Source organism: Amblyomma americanum, chromosome 10 (assembly GCF_052857255.1).
Source record: "Amblyomma americanum isolate KBUSLIRL-KWMA chromosome 10, ASM5285725v1, whole genome shotgun sequence".
NCBI classification, from domain to species: Eukaryota; Metazoa; Arthropoda; class Arachnida; order Ixodida; family Ixodidae; genus Amblyomma; species Amblyomma americanum.
In genome coordinates this window covers 7,294,956-7,316,587 of record NC_135506.1, presented here as the reverse complement: position 1 = coordinate 7,316,587, position 21,632 = coordinate 7,294,956, and the positions used below count along the sequence as shown (strand labels likewise).

Genomic DNA, 21,632 nt, shown 5'->3' with positions numbered 1-21,632 from the left:
AGCTGGCTGCACAAAACATCATCGGTTTATTGCAAACATCATCCGATGAAAACCGTTCAAGGAGGCCAATGAGCCGAAAATGAAAACATGAAAACAAGGAAAAATAATTCCACACCTCGCGACTGCACAGTCGTACTGCCCGGCAGCTACTACTATTACTACTATTACTGCTACTGCTACTACTACTACTATATTACCATATTACTACTACTATACAGCTACTACTGCTACTACTATACTACTACTACTGCTGCTTCTGCTACTGCTGTTACTGCTGCTGCTATACACTACTACTACTACTACTACTACTACTAACAGTGCTACTACTAGAGTTTACTACTACTACTAGTGTTACAAATGCGTCGCCGCACATTCGTCCCACGTACGCGTAGTAGCCGCAACGGCCTCCGCGTGACGAGCACGCCGTAGCAGTTTCCTCGTTGCGAGGAAACGTTGGTGGTGCCATAACCCTTCCCCCTCCTCCGCCGCTTCTCCACTCGCCGGCGCCGATTGCTTCACGCCGGGGCGATGATGCCAGCGACGACGGCGGAGGTGGGAAGCCGTGACGCTTGCTGCGAGAGAAGGAGGCAGCGGACGCGAAGCAACCACGCCACCGGGACGCCGTCTCCGTCGAGCACGCCCTTCCCCCTCCTCAGACACCTCCGTCCGTCCGAGGAGCAGCGACTGACGAGGCGAACCGCGCCGACTCGGGCTACAGGTGCTTCTCGGGTTCCCCCCGGCGTCCGCCCGTCTGTCGACGCGGTCGGAGAGCTCGAGTTTCGCAGCGTTTATTTTGCTTTTAAACGAACGACTCGAATGCCCGTTGTACATCCGAAGTCGTACCGTTAGTCAGACCTGTCCGAGTGTGCGAAGTGCGAGATTTCATTTCAAGAGCGGTTTCTGAATTCAAGAAAGCGTCCAACTTCAGAGAAGTGAGCAGTATCTTCGGTGCGTCCCGTTTTCCCGGGAAGAGTGGATAGAGGAACACCTCGTAGCTCCACCTTGTGACGCGGCAAGGCGTCGCGCCGTGTGACAGCTAACAGCCATGGACTCCACTGGCAACGCACGGAACCACGTACTCCGAGCTCGGTGGTCCTTCAGCTGAGGAGGCCGGAGTGGCGTCGCTGTGACAAGGACGGAGATACATAATCTGAACGAAGATGGGTGAGTAAGCTGCATGCGTGTTTTATGTCCTGCCCCTTCGTGTCTGTTGCACTGCATCGCTTATAGAAAGCCGGCGCGAAGCGAGCGTTGCTGTACCTTTTCGGTTTAGTCAGGCATTTTTGGATATATTTAAGAACAGTTTGTTTGCTTGCTTTCTGTTTGTTGTGCTTTCAACATTACATAAGCATTGTCATGAAGCAGATGCAAAAGGCAATAAGCAAGATCACCCGACTAGGCCTCTAGTCCTGTCAAAACTTGCAACATAAGCAGGGCAGTAGTTCTCAAACAGCAGGGTGAAAGTACACATTTAACAAAACAAGAAACAACTGTATAAAATTGCGATTCATTAAAATATAGAATTTATACACTGATCCCTGGATATAGTTTTAGTTATCTGCGGTCCATTAAAGCAACGAACACTGCATCTAAAGCAAACATTCACTTGAAAGTGTAGTCTTCATTCATTCATTCATTTGTGCTTGAGACAGTAAAATCTACACAGTGCCGTAAGAAATACGTGAACTGTCATTACGCCCAACTGCGCAGGTACACAGTTCCGAGTCTCAAAGCTCAAAAAAGAAAAAGAAACGCCGACAAAGAGCACGGATCTATTTTGTCGTTCAGTAAAACTGCAGCCGTAGTGCCGACGCGCGTAAAGTTTTCACTGTCGAACTGAAACGGCCCATTAATCGCATAAAACTCCAGCTCACCTGTGTCACGTGCTATAGTTAGTATCACACCCGGCGCGGCACACTCGTGCCACATAAGCTTACTTGCGTTAACAGATGTGAAAAGTAAATAAAGCGCCAACGTATCTATTAGCATAGAGGCCACAAACGGGCCCTTTAGACTTTTCCAATAAGGGCTTCCTGGGCGTCGCCATATTCCTCGCTGGACTGTTGTGTGCACCTGGCGCTGGCACGGTGGAGGCGGCAGCGGAATTGATTTGGAACAGTCCAGCTTGCGCCGAACTATACTGCATCAGGATTGGCATGACTTTGAAGGTAATGGTACTGTGAGTAGCTAGTAACGTATGTTAGTAGCTTCCGAGAAAGATCCTGCGTCGCTTTGGCTTGAGGCAGATATAAGAACTCTCCCAGAGATACTATTGCATTTTTTCGCTTCCCTCGCTGCCTCTTTCTTTTTCACTGGCTCGCTGTTACAAATCCAGCTTCTTACACATAACTTTTAATTGCGAGGCACAACATGATCTAATTGGTCTAACCTTCCAAAGCGTAGTAAATGAAAACCTTGCTTTAAGACTTCGTGCTTCGCTCTCCCCGAGACTGCCCCAGAAAACCAATGGGCTGCGTTTTTGACAATAATTTCGAGGAAACTGCGGATAATTGTAAGATACTGTCATAAACGTATTGACAGTAATGGTCTAATGTTCCGAAGAGCAGATAAAAACGCAGTGAAGTGCGTTTTTGACAATAAATATAAGCAAAATACAAGCGTCCCGAAGAGGGATCTGCGGATATATTGACTGTTAAGGCGCAATCTTACGGTATGTGAAAAAAAAAACAAATTCGTTCATAAACGACTTCCCGTTGAAAAAATTCGCTAGTCCAGAATTTCTAGGTAGGCGTATCTCGATGACCCGTAACAGGCTGATTGGTATCTCACGTGGTCAGAACGAGCTCTTCCTCAAATTCATGGATTATTGATTTGATATGTTTTAACCATGAAATTTTATTTCAAAAACCGTTGGCTCTGTGCCAGCACCGACAGCCCGAATGACAATATTGGCCGGTTCAATACAAGAAGTGCCGATCTGTTGAGCTGTTGTCAGTTGTCATCTCTTTCCACCGATTGCATGGCTGTATCTGATATAGCATTTCCTAATTCTCAGTATCTGCTGTACTGTGTGCAGGATTTTTATCTGTAGTATTGACACTGTATTTGTTTAAAGTTTCTAATAGTTCGTCTCCCCATTCGCGCTTATTTCTTCGTTTATTCCGTCATCCTTTGTTCGATGAGTGAAGGAAACTTTGTATTCAGAGTAAGCGACACTGAGGGCGGGTTCATATATTCAGTCCTCTTCCATTACGTACCCGTCAGGAGAAGCGGAGACAACCGATACCGTACCACTCTGACGCGGCGCCGCCAACCCCCCCCCCCCCCCCCCCTTTCCCGATATGCTTTTCTGCGGTTCGCGGAAGCAGGCCCGCAGCTGTAAATTTCTAGACGGTTCAGACGACGCAGCTTCGCGGGTATGCGCGGATGACGTCACAAGGACGACGACGCGGGAAAGGCCCGGCGCTTTCTTTCTCTTTCTTTCCTTCCTCGTTTCGTTTTGTAAACGGGTGCGCATACAAACGAGGAGAAGGCCCTGTACGACTTCGCTGTTTTACCGGTTGGCTATTGTATTAGTCTGCTACAGAATTGTTACAGAATGAGCGAAACCTGACACGACGCACGCAATGGAAGAAACAGGAGGCCCCCTTTACAAAAATTTCTTAAGACAGTCTATGGACTGTACATAGACTTCTGTCTATAAACTCTATAGATTTTCTACAGACAAACCCTAGCGAACAGTCAACATGCAATACAAATCCCATAGATAGTCTATAGACAATCTATATAAATATATGGCCATACACATTTAGTAGACATGTATATAGACTATTAATGGACAAAAAGAAATATCAATAGGAATGTAATAGAGTCTATAAGAAGTCTATAGCCTGTCTATAGACCATTTTTATAAGGCGCAAGCCTGCATCCTGTCGATTTTCGCTAATCTTGAAACGATCACGTCTTATCGACAGGCCCAAATTCCTTCGGTTTGTGAAAGCCGTCGAGAAAGCCACCGTTCTAACGCTCGCTGTTAATCGTTGTCCATTCAACATTCGCCATTCTTCATCGGCCAGAGCATCTGCATTGTTTCTGCGTACTTTCTGACTCCGAGTATCGCAGTGGCTGTTAGAAGAACGGGATTCCAGTCGCTATTCGGAATCTCTTGCGGGCTCCGGCACGAATTGAATACAAGTACGGATCGAGGTACCAGTGGCTGTCCTGCGCGCACATAGAGCATGCTCAGAGCAAATCCAGGATTCTGGGACACAAATTTTAATTGTGAGGCAACTATGGAATATTGTTACGTGCTGTTAATCGTGGCAGTGCTGAAGGCAATGGTGAATTGTTCCGATGCGTAGCGAAATCTTTCATCTCAAGTTTTCCCATCGCTTGCATCGAGTAGTCAAGACTACCAAAGAAAACCAATGGGGATCGTTTTTGATGTCACCAAAAACGTTAATAGCCAAAAAAAATGCAAGCCTGCCGAGGGGATATCTGCGAATATATTTATTGTTATAGCGAAATCTTGCGATAAATGAAAAAAAAAATGGCGTTCATAAACAAATTGCTGTTGAAAAAGGCGCTTGTCTAGAATTTCTCGGATTGTGCATTGCGGGACACTATGGTGCCGAGACGTACGCTTATAGGCGTATTGACGTAATGATAATAACTAATGCTTACAGGAACACTGACGACAAATGTACCCATTTTTGGTTTATCGTGAACATTCGGTTCTGGCTCTTTCTGTAGTAGGGTACAACTCAAGAAAGAAGCGGCTTTTCCCCGTCAAAGGAGCCTCTTCCAGCCAAATGGCGTCGGTCGATTCTCATGAACCTACAGCATGATAATGCAGGGAGTGGCAACTGAAAGGGGACACTACCCGCTCTGCATTGTCGGGGATAATCCCTCCTTGCATTGTCACGCAGCTCAGGCTAGCGGGTTCATGAGAATCAGCCATCGCCATTGGCTGACAGGGGGTACTTTGACGGAGAAAAGCAGCCTTTTTTTTTACTTGTATCCGACTACAGATATGTTGATGAGTGTCTGGCAGCAAAAGTCGCGTTTGTTGCTGAGAATATTGCATTTAAAACTTTCCCGCCACTGGATTCACACTGGCAACGTCTGCACTGAAAAGGGCTCCGTGATCACCTCTACAAGTGTATAATTGTGTAACCGATAGCCTCTAGGATCCGCACGAAAAAAACCTGTATCGATGCACCGCAGTTAACTTGTGAAATCGGCTGGAGGTGGAGACACCTGTATCTCCTTCCTTGTCCTTTTCTAGCCAACAAAATCTCTGTTTTCAGTCGAAATAGCGTCTTCGTCGTCAAAAGGAAGTATTCTATCGATACAGGACAACATCAGCTTGTCCTCGGAGTCCTTTTAACAGATATAAAAAGCTGAAGTGTTTTAGCTGCTTAACTGAACGGCTGATTGATTGGTTGATTAATAACGATACTGGGCGCTTACTTATCGTACTGCGATGAAAATGCGTTAGCATTAGGTCTTCTTCTTGCTTAAAGAGCTAAGGTTGCCGGCGTAGCATATTAATCAGCGAAAGCTGATTGACATTGGCTGATTGGCTTTCCACCTTCCAAGGTAGCCACCTGCCGGGCTGTTTCCGTGGTAATCACCCTCAGGTTGCGCATGCCTCCGCTCGTGTCATAAACCTCCTCCGTCCATCCTCCGAGTTCTTCCCGAGGCAGCCACCTTTCGGAGACTCTTTCAACTTGGCCACCTGCCAACCGTGACAGGTAGTGTACACGACACTAGGCCGGACGCTGTTTCTTCACGGTGTAGTTTTAATGCTAACGCATTAATAAATTTAACACACCGTTATCCTTAATCCTCCTCATTATAAATAGAAATTACATTGTCCCGGTTCTTAAATAAATAATAATAGTACGGAGAGCTACATAAAATAACAGCACTTCCTCAGGTTCCTCCATATCACGGTAAAAGCTAAAAAAAAAATCTGCCTGCGCCCAGCAATGGATGCGACTCTTTGCTGGCTTTTCCCGCACAAAAACGCGACATTTTTTGCTCGAGCCTGAGGTGCCAGGAAGAGACACACTTAGCATTGTCTGGAAACCGCGCGCGATTACGACACTGCATACACTCCGGCAGGTAGCTGCATAGGAAGGCACGCGCGCATTAGGCAAGAAAAGAAAGAAGAATAAAACGAAAAAGAAAAAAAGAGAAAGAGGAAAGAAGAGAAACAGCTGGAATGACCCCATCGTGCGGTCGGCGGTTGCAAAACGAAACGGGAGACGCCGGCGTACAAAACCGATTACGCGCAGTGCGGCGTTATCACGCGTCTGCCTGATCTCTCCCCCCTCTCTTTCCATCCCGTCCGCAAATGCTGCTGCCTGTGGACGATGCGTGGGGACGACGGCTCGCAGCTGGCGACCTTGTTTACCGCGGACTGCGGGACGCGCAATTCCTCGCCCCAAGGCTCACGCCGGAGCGTGCGCTGAGGAGACCGACTTCGCCTCCCTTTCGTGTCTTCTTAGTGCGCCTCATTTTTTTTCTCTCCTTTCTCCATCGCGTGGGTGGTCGTGCAGACACGGGTTAAAACCTAAGGACGAAGCCTGGGCCAGCAGAAGCGATAAAAAAATTGGAGGGGACAGTTAAGCTCCGCCTTAAGGGTATGACGCGATAACGTTAGTGCACACTAAACAATTTCTCCCCCTTTAGGGTGTAAATCAGCTGTCCCCAGACGAACACCCTTTTCCAATTGTTCGGCGCTAAAAAAGGGTGCAGAGATCAGCACCCCTAAGGAAGGGTGCACTTAATGATACTTTACAGGATGTAATGGTTGCACCCTAATTAAAGGGTACTATTTTTTCATAACACTTCTACGAATGCATGTTGGAAGGGTGCTCCACACTGATCCACCCATGAAGCAAAAGCCTTGGCCTGATGCGCGCCCTCTAAACTTTCATGCTGTGCACCCTTCCTGAAGGGTGCTGATCTCTGCACCCATTTTAGCCCAAAAAAGGGTGTTCGTCTGGAGACAGCTGATTTACACCCTTAAGGGTGAGAATTTGTTTAGTGTGTGGGTTAATGCTCATACATGTGGAATTGGTCATTGTCGATATTACATTCATAGACCACAGGGAGTGCGCATGCCACTCCTGGTGCACTGATGCAGATAGATAGATAAGGAGAGGGGGGAAAGACAGGGCTGTTAACCAGAAAGGTTTCCGGTTGGCTACCCTGCGCCGGGGAAGGGAATGAGGAGATTAAAGAGGGAAGAGAGAAGGAACGGGAAAGGCAGTCACAATCTGTCAATCAAGGCAGTTTCTCGTAAAAAACAAAACAGTGCCTTGTAAGCCTTCATGACACTCGACTGTTGCGGCCACGGACCGAGGATCTTGGCCTCAGTGAAAGGGCGAGGATCAAGGCGGTCCAGAGCACAACGCAGCTCACGTCCTTCGTTCACAAAGACAGGGCACTAACACACGAGATGACTGATTGTCTCTTCGCAGACACAGCTTTCACCAAGAAGAGGTGTCGGCCATCCCGATCCGGAAAGCACATTGATTTGTGAAGGAAACGCCGACCCATAGACGGCACGACAATGTTGCTTCGCGACGCGCTATGTCACATGGAAGACAGAGGCGCAGTCCGGGGCCCAATGCCCTGAATTTGTTTTCATAAACATTGTGCCGAATATCTGAAATCCGGGACTGGAGCCCGCGGGCATTCCATTGAAAAATAAAAGCTTGCTTGACGTCCTTTGCAGAGGTTAACCTTTACGCCACTGCCCTGCGATGGCAGCTGTCACCAGTGGATGGCTTGTGAGAGCCACACTGCTCTTCCCGAGCAACCTCTCGCGACCGATCATCAATTTTACTGCCACCTGCCACGGTGGGAGGAAGTTTGCTCACAGTCCAGTGGGTAGGTTGTGATGACGCCAGAAGGTCACGTGACATAGGCGGTCCACCTTGTTTGCTAGGGGATTTTTCGCTCACAACGCCGACGGCGCCGGATTTTCTGCAGAACGGAAGGCTTAACGCTATCGCGTTAAAGAAAAAAAATAAGTTAGTTGCTCGTATTACACCCGTGAAATTAGGGGTTCAACGACTGCAGAAATGGTTTGCCAGGTGGTGGAAATTTATGCGAAGCCCTCCACTAAGGCGCCTCTTGTTGGTCACGCGCACCTTTTGGACGGTGAACCACACATACAGTAATGTCATACAGTCGACCGTATGCGCGTAGAAGGCCGTGTTGTTGCTCTTGTTGTTTTACATCGAAATGGTGCTCATATCCATGGGAAAATCTGGTGTATTTTTATCGTAGCCATGTTCTTGTTCTAAACCTTGTACTTCCTGCTCTTATTTCAAGCTCGCCTGGATGACATGGACAACATATTCTCCCACTTACGCATTCGTATGTGCACTGTGCGATTCACGTGACCGTGTAATACGGCGTGCTAGAATGCATTTCTACATTAAGAGGAAAAGCTTCTGATGGAAATTGCGGGCTTACAGAGCAGCTAGTGAATTGGGGTGGCCCTAACCCCTGCATCTGTATTAGCTGACGTCCACTTGCTGTGAGCCTGGCATGCACTGTGACCAACCGGTTGATTTCGACACGAACAGAAAGGCTTCTGTTTCACAGCACAGTAGTATCTTTTGCCACTGGGACTCGGGGTCCCATTTTCGGCCTCACTTTAAGTTCATTCTTTCGGAAAACTTGATTTAGCGTTTTTTAGTCGTTCTTTTTTTGCCAAGAGGCAATGAATAAAGTATAAAAAAAATGAAAGAAGACATCTGCGTTACCTTCGTGAGGCTTTACCTTCGTGAAACACATTCGTGTTTGCCATCAACGCAACGGTCCGGTCCAAGACACTTTTCCCAGGCAGTTCACCCCAGAAAAGCCGAGCACCAGGCCCGGGGAAATCTTGTGCCCACCCGGCGGCACTGGGTATCGAACCCAGCACCTCCGAATGCGAGGCCGGATGCTCTGCCACAAGACCATCACCTCAAGACCTCAGGACGAAAACTTGCAGCAACTCCTTCGTTCCTCGAATATCCAAAGACTCACCTTCCCGGATCGATTGCCAGCATTGTAGACATTACTCATTTTAGAACTGCATTAGCCAGCATTGTATATGTCGATCATTAATTTGTCTGCTTCGCGTTTTTTTTTCTGTATTGTATTTATCTCATTCATCCACTCCCCTCTGTAATGCCCCAGGCCTTGAGGGTAAAATAAATAAATAAATAAGATCTCAAGCGGTACGTGGGAAGAACGAGTCGTTGACACCATCGATCCTGCAAGCGAAGTCTTAGCGTCTTAGAATGATGCGATCGTGCTGGGCGTCGACGACATGTTCGATGTAGTATTTTCTGCTTAGATTTGGCTTACAGTGTTAGATTAGGTGGGCGTATTTTAGACTTTCGAGACGTCTTCCTCCCTGCAGTATTTCTACGTTTGCTGTATCTGAAGAACACTCGGTGAAGTTTTCCAGCTGTAGGCATCAAAGAGGAATCTAACTGATTATTTTCGACTATTTGGCAGTTTACCAACATCTCTCATGGCAGTTTACCAATATCTCTCAAGAGAGAAGGAAAAGTGTTCAACAGCTGTATCTTACCGGTACTCACCTATGGGGCAGAAACATGGTGGCTAACGAAAAGGGTTCATCTCAAGTTAAGGAGAACGCAGCGAGCCATGGAAAGAAAAATGATAGGTGTAACGTTAAGAGACCGGAAGCGGGCAGAGTGGGTGAGGGAACAAACGCGGGTTAATGACATCCTAGTCGAAATCAAGAGGAAGAAATGGGCTTGGGCAGGGCATGTAATGCGAAGGCAAGATAACCGCTGGTCCTTAAGGGTAACGGAGTGGATTCCATGAGAAGAGCCAAATTCTGGCGCTATATAAATCCGTCTAAAGTTATGCACCCTGCTCAGACCGAGGAGAACGCTGATACGTGTGCCGAACATTTTAATTTACATTTTCCATCTGTTTGCATACGTGATAATGGTATACTGCCTCATTTTAATTTGAAACTGAAAGACCTCCTATTACTGATTTACAGATTGACGAGCAAGGTGTTCTCAATCTGCTATTACATATTGACATCAAGAAAAGTCAATGTCCAGATCGTATCCCTAACGAGTTTTTATATGGATATGCTGAATGGGTGTCTAAATACTTGAGAAAAAATTTTTTAGTCTTCTTTTAGTAGCGGGTGCTTTGCAACTGACTGGAAGCGAGCAAAACTTATACCGGTTCATGAAAGCGAAAATACTGCTGTTAGCAATTATCGTACGATTTCGGTCTCTAGTACAGTTTCGAAGTTGCTTGAACACATCATATCCAAACACCTGCTCGGCTATCTCGACCAGCATGATATCCTGTATTATCGTCAGCACGGCTTCCGAAAGGGACTGTCCACAATTACCCAAGTGATAGAAATAGTTCATGACCTCGCAGAAACAATAAATTCACGTGGTCAAACAGACATTATATACCTTTACTTTGCGAAAGCATTTGATAAAGTTTCGCACCAAAAATTGTTATATAAGGTTAATGCGGTCTTTAAAAATCAAACACCCACACAATGGTTTCCTGGTATATATCCTCTCATGAACAGTATGTGACTGTTAGAGGTAGTCAGTCCAACATTATTCCCGTTGCTTCTGGTGTACCGCAAGGTAGCGTCTTAGGGCCACTCCTATTTTTGATCTTTGTTAACGATTTACAGAGTAGCATTGATGTTCCATTAAGACCTTTTGCTGACGAAAGCGTAATGTACAGTAACGTAAATGCAATTGATGATCAGATCAAATTAAATTTAAACCTGCAAAGAATAGTGATATGGTGTAACGACTGGCAGGCGGAGTTAAACCTTTACAATTCTGTGTTCATGTCAGTAACTAGAAAGAAAAAATGTTCCAATTATCAAATCAACCATTATATGCTTGAAAGAGTAGATCAGTATAAATACCTAGGCATAACATTTACAACAGATCTACGATGGAATACCCACATTTAAAATGTCATTTCCAAAGCTTTTAAAGCACTATGGTACCTGCGATGCACTATGCACAGTGATACTCCAGATGTAATGTGCCTCGCTTACAAAACCCTAGATGGACCGATAATCGAATATGCTAAAGTAAACTGGGATCAACACAAAGCAACTAATTGCCACAAGCTTGACAGGATTCAGCAACTCGCTGTAAGGTTTATATTTAATAGATACCGCCGAAACAATTCTTCAACAGATATCTGCCAACAAGCCCAACTACCAATGCTAGAAACCCGAACCAGATATGAAAGACTAAAAACACTTTACCTCATTATCAATAATTATGTTAAAATAAATAAGTCAGATTACTTTGAGATCAAAACTAATGAAACATCAAGGCATCGCCATAGTAAATTTACCCCATAACCGACTATAAAAGGAATAATTGTTTCAAGTTTAGTTGTTTTCCCCTGAACTTGTAAAGACTGGAACTCTCTTCCAGATTCTGCTGTTCGGTCGTCACCATTAGGCGAATTTCTATACCACTTAGGAAATTCCATCTATGGCACTAGCACAGGGCGATGCGGTCAGATTGCTGCTGCGTAAGATGGCTGTTGTTCTGATTTCTGTGTGATGCATTTTTGTTTTGTTTGTGTGTGTATTTCAGAGGCGATTTTTTGGTTGAATAATGTATAGCTATGGTTTTCAACATGTTCTGTATTACTTATTTTGCTGTTCAGTTTCGTTTTTTTTTCACTCATGTTACAGTCCCTTAAGGAGGCTGACAGTATTAATAAATTAAATGAAATGAAAGCGTAGCAGGGCGTGGTAGAAGTTTAGGTGGGCAGATGAGATTACCAAGTTTGCAGGCATAGGGTGGTGGTCAAATGTTTAGGGGAATCCCCCAAGGTGGAGTAGGTTTGTAATAAGGGAGTAATTACTCTTTGCATCCACCCAAGCGCAGCTTCACGGCTACAAAGGAAAGCTATACAGCTTTCTCAGAAACTTCGTAGTTGAAGAAAAATTCGTACTAATCCGGGGTTCGAACCCGGGACCACCGCTTCACCGGAGCAGTCGCTCTACCAACTGAGCTTACCGGAACGGCAATGAGTAATTACTCCCTTATTAGGCATATGGTGGCCGCAGCTGGCAAATGACAGGGTTAGTTGGAGAGACATGGGAGACGCCCTTGCCCTGCAGTGGCCGTAGTCAGGCTGATGATGATGATTATTATTTTTTTTTGCGACTTCTTCAGGTTTCTTTGTTTTCTTGGGTGTAGGGATCCCATAGGACTGCTTCGTATTCCAAGACTGGTCTGATGTACGTTTTGATAGGCTATTAGCTCTTTACGTCATGTTACATAAAAGGGCTTTCTATACTTTTTCTTCTACATCCATTCTACCGGGTGAAAATGTGAAGAAAAGTCGTCGGCTTGTAGTACGTTTCCTGTTCACGCCAGCGCGTGCCCTATGCGGGGTTGTGTCGAGTTTTCCCCGTGTGTGTACTTCAATGGCAGAGTAATAGGTTTAACTTCTCGGCAGCGGCTGTTCCTGCGTGTTTCTGCACGCTTCGCTGAGCCTTCCTCTCTCTACTTTTTTTTTGCGCTTTGAGTATAAAATGGAATCTGCGCCTCAAGGGAGGCGTGCGGACAGATAATGGCCCGCGGCGGGAAGGTGCCCTGTCTTCCACCGGATGAGGCCGAGAGCGTTCGACTCGGAAGCATAGGCGGTAACATCGCGCGCGCGTGACGGGAAGCGTGAAAATAAAAAGCAAAAATATCATATTTTATTTATTTTTACTGAGCCTTCTATTGTGCCCTTCCTGCGGACACGGCGGTGTTCCAGGAAGAAGTAACGGGAGGTTGTTTTTTTTTTTCAAGAAAAAGAGGTACATGTACACGTATAGGCATCTCAGAGTGCAGGGGGCAGTTACATGCTGTAGCTACTGTGAGGCTCCTATACAAGAAGTCGAGCAGAAGCTCTTGCACTAGCCAAGTTTAAATATACATAGCGCGTTGCAATTGGCCGCCGCAGGAGTTCTGGCCGTCTATGACTCCATGAGTAGAACTCAAGGGTAGCGATTTCTTTCAGATAAACGCGCAAAACTATTTTGTGCACAAAAATGCGGTTCGTTTTAAATTCCGCCGATAGGTGGTCAGTGGCCACGCTTCGACCAATCGCGATAACCGAGGAGGGGACGGCCAAATTGACAATCGGCCCCGCCCACTGTTTGGAATACTTTTCTGCGTGGTTTGTACTACGGACAACAAATTTCAGCAAGTTCTGGCCTGGCCTGACTCTGTCTATAATTAATCTTCCGTCCCCCATAGCTCGTAGTGACTCTTTAAGAGGGCGACAGGGTGGCTTGACGAGCTAGTTGGTATTCTATGATGCGAATAGAACCCGAAAAGATCACGGAAACGGTAGAAGAGGAACAAGTGTATACTGCGATTCGTATGCGCGTTGTGTTCAGTGCACGTATCCCTTCTGTGTATGCTGCTTTTTACACACCCTTCACAGGAAGCAAAGAATTGCGAGAAGTGCGTGCACTAGGAACAACTTCACTGGCCGGTGTTTGATACCAAAGAGAAGCCGTCACGGTATGATCGAGTCGCAACAAAAAATCTATGCGTCAATTTTTGCAGATAGTTAATTTTTTTCGCTATAGTTCAGCCCCATCTAGAGCATTTTCAATTCAGGATGTTCTTAAATTGATGGCTAGCCAGTTAGGTTTGTGCACGAATGTTTTTCTGCATCTGGCTCTCTACAACCCAGCTAATCAAATCCAATAGCGCCCCGTTACTCGAATAACGAACAAGACAAGAGAAGCTTAAACTTCTCTAAACTTACCGGTTATTAATAACATGCCCCATGCAGCGCTTCACCATATATGATCCCTCCCCCACCCTGCGATAACTGCCAGACATCGCAGAAATGCAATAACCTTTAGCTTCTAATACACCCGGCATATTTTGTGTTTATATTTTCTTTCCTTTTCCAACGAATGCAAGTGGAAGCGTGTGGACTTGCTGTTGTATCCAACCGGGAGCATGACTAAGGGTTGTATTTCAGCTCAACCGTATTTTGTGTTCGGTTTGTATTGCACGCCGTCCTTCCCGTTGCTCGACGCCTGGAATGAAGAAAAAAAAAGACAATAGATCAGAAGACGCACCAGCTAATGGATTGTTTCTTCTTCGCAACAGGCGGACCTGCTGCTGTGTTAGCCTCCGCAGACCCAAGGCACGTGCAAGCACGTCGCTCGCGGCGTGCGGGTGTCGTGGGTTCTGTCCCCGTCACTAGCCTTATGTGTATACTGCTTGCTTTCAATTTGTGCAGATAATAAAAAGAGGGAATCACTTCTTCACCGAAAATAAAACACTGCTATAGTTTCTTCCCACGTACCGCCTATGATTGCAACATGCCAGCTTGCTCATCTCGTTCACTTTAAAATCACAAATGTATGCAAGTCTATCAGTGACTGATAATCCCCCAAAGATTGATCTCACTCTACCCACTCTGCTCATTAAAATTGTTTCGTGTTCGCAATGTGGCTTCTTGCACTGGTTATCTTGTACTTAATAACTTGCACTGGTTATCGTTACTTTTGTTCTTTCCGATTACTACAAATTACACAAATAAGTAAAAATGCTCTAGATTTCTTCTGCTTCAGTCACCCTTGCCTACTTTGGTAAGTCTATGCAGCAAGGCCCACGCGGCCCGGATTCCTATTCTGTGCGTCTTGTTCTCCTCATACCCTACCTCTAATACGTTCCTGTCCTGATAGGCTTCTAGTAATCCTTATTTTATTGAACCAATCAGTTAGCATTATTCAAGGCTGTTGTGCTGCTTGGTCGCTGAGCAAAGAGGGCAAGTGGCTCTGAAACGTCGCTCACCGGCTTTGATTTAGTGACTGAAACTTCTCGCCTATTTGATTACACTGCTCAGCAAGTGTCACAGCTCTCTAGCAAGTGACGTCAGCACTTGCCCTTCTCGACTCCGCGGAGGCTCTCAATTTACGCTCGCTGTAACTGTCCAGACATTGGCCAGAACTTGGAGATGGGAGTAGTACGAAAGGACAGAAAGCAATTTGTGGTTGTTATTCGTGCTTGGGAGCACTACCAATATTTTGACCGAAAGAAAAAGTTGTGTGTCTGACTCATACTTGCGGAGTAATCTTTGGTTTAACGTTAATACTGAAATCTCTTTCTGATTAGCGCTACCTCTACGTAACCTAACTGGCCACGTGGTCTACGTACAACCGAATCCCGGCGCAGAAACTGCACACCCCACCGCACACACAACGCTACGCTTCCTTCTGCGGTTGATGGAGTCTGTTCATAGCATATGCACCTGTACAGCGGCTCTTTCCCCCTCTCCCATCCTCTTTACGTCGCAGCACGGATGTTGTTGCCAGATGCGCTCCCGCGTAGCCTTACCGGCCCCCTCTCCCTCCTCTCTTTGTCCTCTCCCCTTCACTCGGCGCCGAAGTACCGCTTCTGGCGTACCTCGCGGCGGCGACGTCAATGACGCAAGGCCGGGAAATGCGGTTCGTCGGCAGAGCTTACCGCGTCGGCGGCCTCTGACGTCGCCGACTAGCACATGTGCGCGCACACGCGCACGGGGAGGTCCCCGCTGAGGCGACTGTGGGCGCCCGGAGCGAGTTTATTGGCCCATCGGCCGCGCCGCCAACTATCGACGCGGCTGTGTGCAAATCGACTGTCGGCGGTTCCTGTGTGGCTTCGTCCTTTGTGCGGCGTGACTTCGAACCCTTAGAAGTGTGTGCCCCGATATGGAGTGAGCAGCCGCGTGCGAGCATTGCGGTATAGAAGACTTTCGGGGTAAAAGTGTTTCAATTCCCCGAACGACAGCGCGGAGAGATTGTGTCGAAGCAAGTTGCTCGTCAACGCCCCGGACAATGACCTCTGAGTGATTGACTACAAAGCCGAAAGACAGTCGAAGACTGAGAGGATTTAGACTGCATATCACTGTGCCCTTGTGCAGTGCGGGTACGCTTTCGATCACCGATATTAACGTGAGCGGTTGTTGTGGTTCGCATGTTTCGAACATCGCTAGGCCCTGACGACTGCGCCGATGCTGAAAAACAAGTAAGCGGGACCTCACCAGTGTATCACTAGATTGTATGCGTTTAGATTTAGTTTTACTGCTTCGAGCGTAGGCGGGGAAACGAACTCAAATACGATTTTGTGAGGGGCTAATTTAAGTATTTGATTCTGGGTCGTCGCTTTCCGTCGTAAAGCATTCACGTGAAAGGAAGCCAGGATGACATTTCTTTCACGTGAATGTTTTATGTTGCTGCTAAGGTTTACCGAAGAATATGCACCCACTCGCCCAGCAACAAGCTTTACTCGAGTTCCGGATATCTAGTCCGCGATAGCCATACGCCGGACAACAGTTCGACAGGGGGGAGTACTGCACCGACTTCGTCTCTCGCTCTATCCGCCGTTCGAAGGTTGCAGAGGCGCCGGAAAGAAAGAGGAAGCGCGTTCGATCGACAGGGACGGAGCGAAGACGCCGCTGTCGGTCGCACGTGGAGTGCTGCCGGGCCAGCGGTGGCGTCGGGTCGGCGCTTGTTGTTGCGTGACTACGAGCGGCTGGCATTGGATTCGCTTTCGACCCGTGCGGCGGCACGGCTGAGCCGCACTTCGGCAGCTTCGCAGTGAACTGTGAGAGCCGAGCCGGCTGCGTTGCTCGCGCGCTTTGCGTAGTGCACGCAGTGCAACCTGCCTCCGTCGCGGCCCCTCGCCAACGTCATGTTAGCCGCCGGCGTCTTCTTCTATTTCTCCTAACGTGAGTCATGCGCGTGCTGACCTCTCTCCATATGCATACGCGATTCTTTCTTTCTTTCTTTCTTTCTTTCTTTCTTTCTTTCTTTCTTTCTTTCTTTCTTTCTTTCTTTCTTTCTTTCTTTCTTTCTTTCTTTTTGTGAGTGCAGCGAGAACAGGGTGGAGCGCGCGTGTATCTTGACCGAAGCCGCCGCTGGACTTCGCCTGTACAGCGGCGTAAAAACGCCCACCACTGAGCTCTGCTCTCGAAAGCCTTGGAGGTTTCGGAAAAGGCTCGTGTCAGTTCGATGACATGCGCGAATTGACTTCGATTATGCGGCAGAACTGAACCGCTGTAGGTTCTGAAGGTGGGATTTTGTATCGGCCGTTTTACCATCAGCAGACGAGCGCAGGGGGCATATTCCACGCGCTGTGGTTGTGTGACTGGGGCGGTCAAAAACTGCGCGATAACTCTTATTTTCTTTTTTTCAACTTGGGTTGAAACAGCTTTATTAATGCACGTTTCGAATCTCGCGCACGGGCACGACACGTCGTTTCGCTGGAATCGAGCACATTTAAGGTAGTTTCGACACAACTGCTGGGCACAAACCGCATTCACATAGGGAACGCGCGGACGGATGCTGTACGTGTGTGTGTCCTCCTAATGTGAACGTGGTTTATGCGCTGCGCTTATGCCGGAAACATTAAACTAACTAGCCCCAAAGTTCGTTTGACTTAAGGTAGTTCGAAAAGCGAAACAAGCCAATCGTGGCTACACACTGCATAAACAGGGTCAGCTTACATATACAGGTTAGTAAACGCTCATTACAAAGCATTGAACAGCCTTACCCTAACAGCCTTAACCCCGCCCTTCCTCCCCCTCCCCCACGCCTTTCGCATCACAGCTTTCGTTTCTTTGACCCCCTCCTCCCCTCCATATTTAAAGGCGCTAGCTACTGCCCTCAGTCACCCCTGATGAAGGAGCCGAGTCGGCTTCACTTCGTTGGGTTAACAATTAAAGTTTTTTTGGTTGGGGATGTGCAGGTTATCCTAAGTAAGTATAAAGCAACGACGACGAAAATAAAAACGCCGTAATTATTGCATACTTTACTTTATTTTAGCGGGAAAAGACTCATATTCAAATGCTGGCGCATTCTTTCTTCCAATCTGACTCAAATCCTAAATATTCTCCGTCGTAATCACCAACGCAGCGCTAAAAATGCAAGACGCTTTTCTTGGTCTTAGTGGCATGCATTACGTTTCTTCCCGTACACCTCATGCGATCCCCTCATCTTCCTCAAATTACCCACCAGACGAAACTTACAGCCTACGCCCGACCTGCGTATCTGCTTTGTTTGCGAACATTATTTGCAGACTCGGATGCATAGACTCCATGCCACATCGCTCTTGGCACACAAAAGGACATCCATCGCGGGATGCCTGTCTCGGTCATCTGCCGAAACCGCGGGTGACGCAGGACACGTATCCGACCGCGTCTCTGCCTCTACACTCCGCGAATGATCGAGTACTGCGACCGCGGATGAATCTTGCAGACCCTGTCGCCCCAATAGTGGCCCCCGAGCAGGTCGTCCTCCTAGCTGGGCGATCCACCTTTAATGTGCTGATTGCGCCACGAAAGGACAGGTGGCTTGCGTGTTCCGATGCCGAAACGCCCGAGCAGATTATGACAGTATGAATGTATACAAAACGCAAGGGCACAAAACTCCGAGCACTCAGACCTATCACTCCCTCCCCCGCCCCGTCCCTGGTGCGTAAAAATTATAAGGTTATTCTGTGCCGCTCGCTTTCTAGATTTGTGTTGATGGTAAATCCTGTAGGGTTACCTTAGTTTCGTAACCTACCCTTTCAACCTGGGTTTTTGCCATAGTCGGATGCAACTCACAACCGAACTGGCAGATGCCCCTCAGAGAAAGGCTTCCAGCCAATGGCGTAGACCGCTTTTCAGGACGCCACGAGTGATATGTCCCATAAGTCGTAGTTATTACCCGTTCATCTACAATTACCCATTCATCTACGATCACCTGCGATTTTGTGTGACCAGCAGGTCGAAAAGGGGTTGGTCAAGGGGGAGAGTCGACCGACGCCATTGGCTTGAAGGGCCTCCTCTGAAGTGACAGTAGTGTCGAAATGTCTCTGCTGTCTACAAATTAGGTCGTTCTGTCTATCGCATCAACATATGTACTACAGTGCCCTTAACTATACCGTGTACCTCATGATTCGCACAAGGTATCCTGGGATGTTAAACGGCAGATGCAAAATGCATTCATGGTTCATTCATTACAGGAGTGGAAAAGCTTGAAAATATGTGCACATTCATAAGGGGTAAATTTCGACAACTAAACCAATCCGACACAAAAAAAACAGACAAATGCACTGAACCAAACAGCAAGACGGAATGCAAAAGTTGAGACACAACTTGCACCATTTTTGGGTGTGTAATGGTGTACGAATAATTCCAGTCTTTCAAGTAAAGGGCTAAAGGGTATTCGCCGTTTAAACCCGTATTAGCTGCCGCGGTGTATCAGTGGTTGTGGTGTTCGGCTGCTGACCCTAAAGACGCGGGTTCGATCCCGGCCGTGGAGGTCGCATTTCGATGCAAGCGAAATGCTAGAGGTCTGTGCGATGCCAGTACACGTTACGAAAGACGCGGGTGGTCCAAATTATCCGGAGCCCTCCATTACGTCGTCCCTCATAGCCTGAGTTGCTTTGGGGCGTTACATTACATAAATGACAGGCATTAAAATATGTATTACAACTCGGTGCCTGAAGACAGTGCTTTATCAGGGTGCAGTGGTAAATTATATCGATGGCCTACCACCGCTGGGGCTCAACGCGTCTCACACAATTTGTTGCAGGAGATGGTTTCCGGACGTGTAGCTGGCACGCAAGCACTCTCCAGGAAGCCACTCCTCACGCTCGTACGTGCTACACCAATAATAAGGGAGTAATTGTAGCCAAACGGCTACAAAGGAAGGATGGACGCTAATGAGTAATTACTCTCTTATTACAATTCTTCTCCACCTTGGGGGATTCCGCTAAAAACATTTGAGCAACACTGCTCCCACTTCGAGTTATTGATCAATTCGCTCTCGCCCTACCATAAGCTTGCCGTCCCGGTTAGCTCAGTTGGTAGAGCGACGGCTCCGGTGAAGCGGAGGTCCCGGGTTCGAACACCGGACCAGGACGAATGTTTCTTTAACTACGAAGTTTCTGAGAAAGCTGTATAGCCTTCCTTTGTAGCCGTATGGCTGCGCTTGGGTGGACGCTAATGAGTAATTACTCCCTTATTACAAGTCTTCGCCACCTTGAGGGATTCTCCTAAAAATATTTGTGCTACACCACTGCAACAATTTATTTGATGAAGTATCGGCCGATAGCACTTCACCCTACAGGCAAAGGAAAACCACGTGACTGTGCCACAGCTGTGTCGGTTAAATGTTTTTCAATGTCGATGCTTCGTTAGGGCTGGCAACCCTTGCTCAATAACCCCGCGTGCTTATAGCGAGTGCGACGTGAATACATGCCGTGCATTCGCATGGGAGCTCGACAGATAAGGAAACCACCGCTCTTTGTTTTAAACGATTTCGAATACCGTGATTATACGAGTACAGTAAGTACGCGTACGTGCAGCGTCACTTCTTTCCTTTGCTCCTTTTGTTTATCAAAAGGTAGGTTAATGACCGTAAGAGCCGCTGACACATTGGGGTTTAACTGCAGTGGACCCGGTTTGACCCCTGGTTTGTTTAAGCGACATGAAACGAAGCGATATCAGCGAGCGGACGAATCGGTCGGTTTGATTTCGTAGCTGTCAAAACCCCGGACAGCTCTTCAAAAGCCGCGACTTCTCTAACAATTTACGATCGTGTTATTTGCTTTTAGTGGCTGCTAAAAATAACAGATTCTTTTGTGCCAGGAAGCAATGTTGGGCAAGAGCCACGGTGGTATGGAGGACTTCGTACGAATTCCGACCACCTTGGGATTACCTACCAGGCACAGAAATATCAGTGAAGGTGCCTTCTTTCATTCCATTTCTGCAAAAATGACGCAGAGTTCGAACCGCCAACCTTGAAACAGTGAAACAGGCCATCCCAAAAGTCGGGGCGCTGGAAGGCCATATAACACGTGCGCTGTAAATAATCAGGCTTTAAGTAATTTCGAGTCCGGTAATTGGAGGCGAACGTAAAGGTTTTAAATTAAATTAACTCGCCGCGATGGGTTAATTGAAGGGACATTGGAGAGGCCTTTTCCCTGCAGTGGGTGTAGTCAGGCTGATGATGACGATGATAATGATGATGAAGCAGCTGAGCCTAAGGACGCGGGTTCGAATCCCGGCCGCTGCAGACGCATTTGGCGCTAGATGCAAAAACGCCCGTGTGCTGTGCGATGTCAGTGCACGTTAAAGAAACCCAGGCGGTCAAATCGATCTGGAGCCCTCCACTATACGGCGACCTTCTAGCTCAACGGGCAGCTCTGGGGCATTAAACCTTATATACCACATACCACAACCATGTTAAATTAAATTTACAGTCGTGGACAAAAGTTTGCGGGATGCAGATTCGCGGAACACAATTTTTTTGCGGAGCGGTTAGCCACAACAAGTCAATGAAAAGCTTCGAAGCGTGAGGAGGCATGCGTGTTCCATCTGGTAGAAGAATACCGTCTGAATGGCTACCAGGGCAACGCGGAAAATTAATTTTTTTTTCGCGAATCTGCATCCCTCAAACTTCTGTTCATGACTGTACACGTCCTGAGGCTCATAGCCTTAATTTTTTGTTATTCTCTGGGTTCTCGTTACACAACTGACAGCCTCAACAACGCGGTCAACGACAAGTCGGCGCTCGCAGGAGCCCTTGTTCGCTCGCTGCCTTTTGGGAACGTATG

General features: G+C 47.3%; 1 protein-coding gene across 3 annotated transcripts in view; it reads left to right on the top strand.

Annotated features, from left to right (window-relative positions):
- Positions 1 to 522: 522 nt before the first annotated feature.
- LOC144107702 (ras-like GTP-binding protein rhoA) overlaps positions 523 to 21,632 on the top strand; it is a 41,825-nt gene continuing 20,715 nt past the window's right edge. Inside the window, exon 1 of one of the 3 annotated variants that reach the window (XM_077640832.1) lies at positions 523 to 1,164. In XM_077640832.1, the coding sequence (XP_077496958.1) occupies positions 1,161 to 1,164 (4 nt within the window). In that variant the 5' untranslated portion in view covers positions 523 to 1,160. Of the gene's footprint in view, positions 1,165 to 15,508; positions 16,053 to 16,591; positions 16,756 to 21,632 lie in introns of those variants that run through there. The other 2 variants (XM_077640834.1, XM_077640835.1) reach the window with 2 other exon arrangements.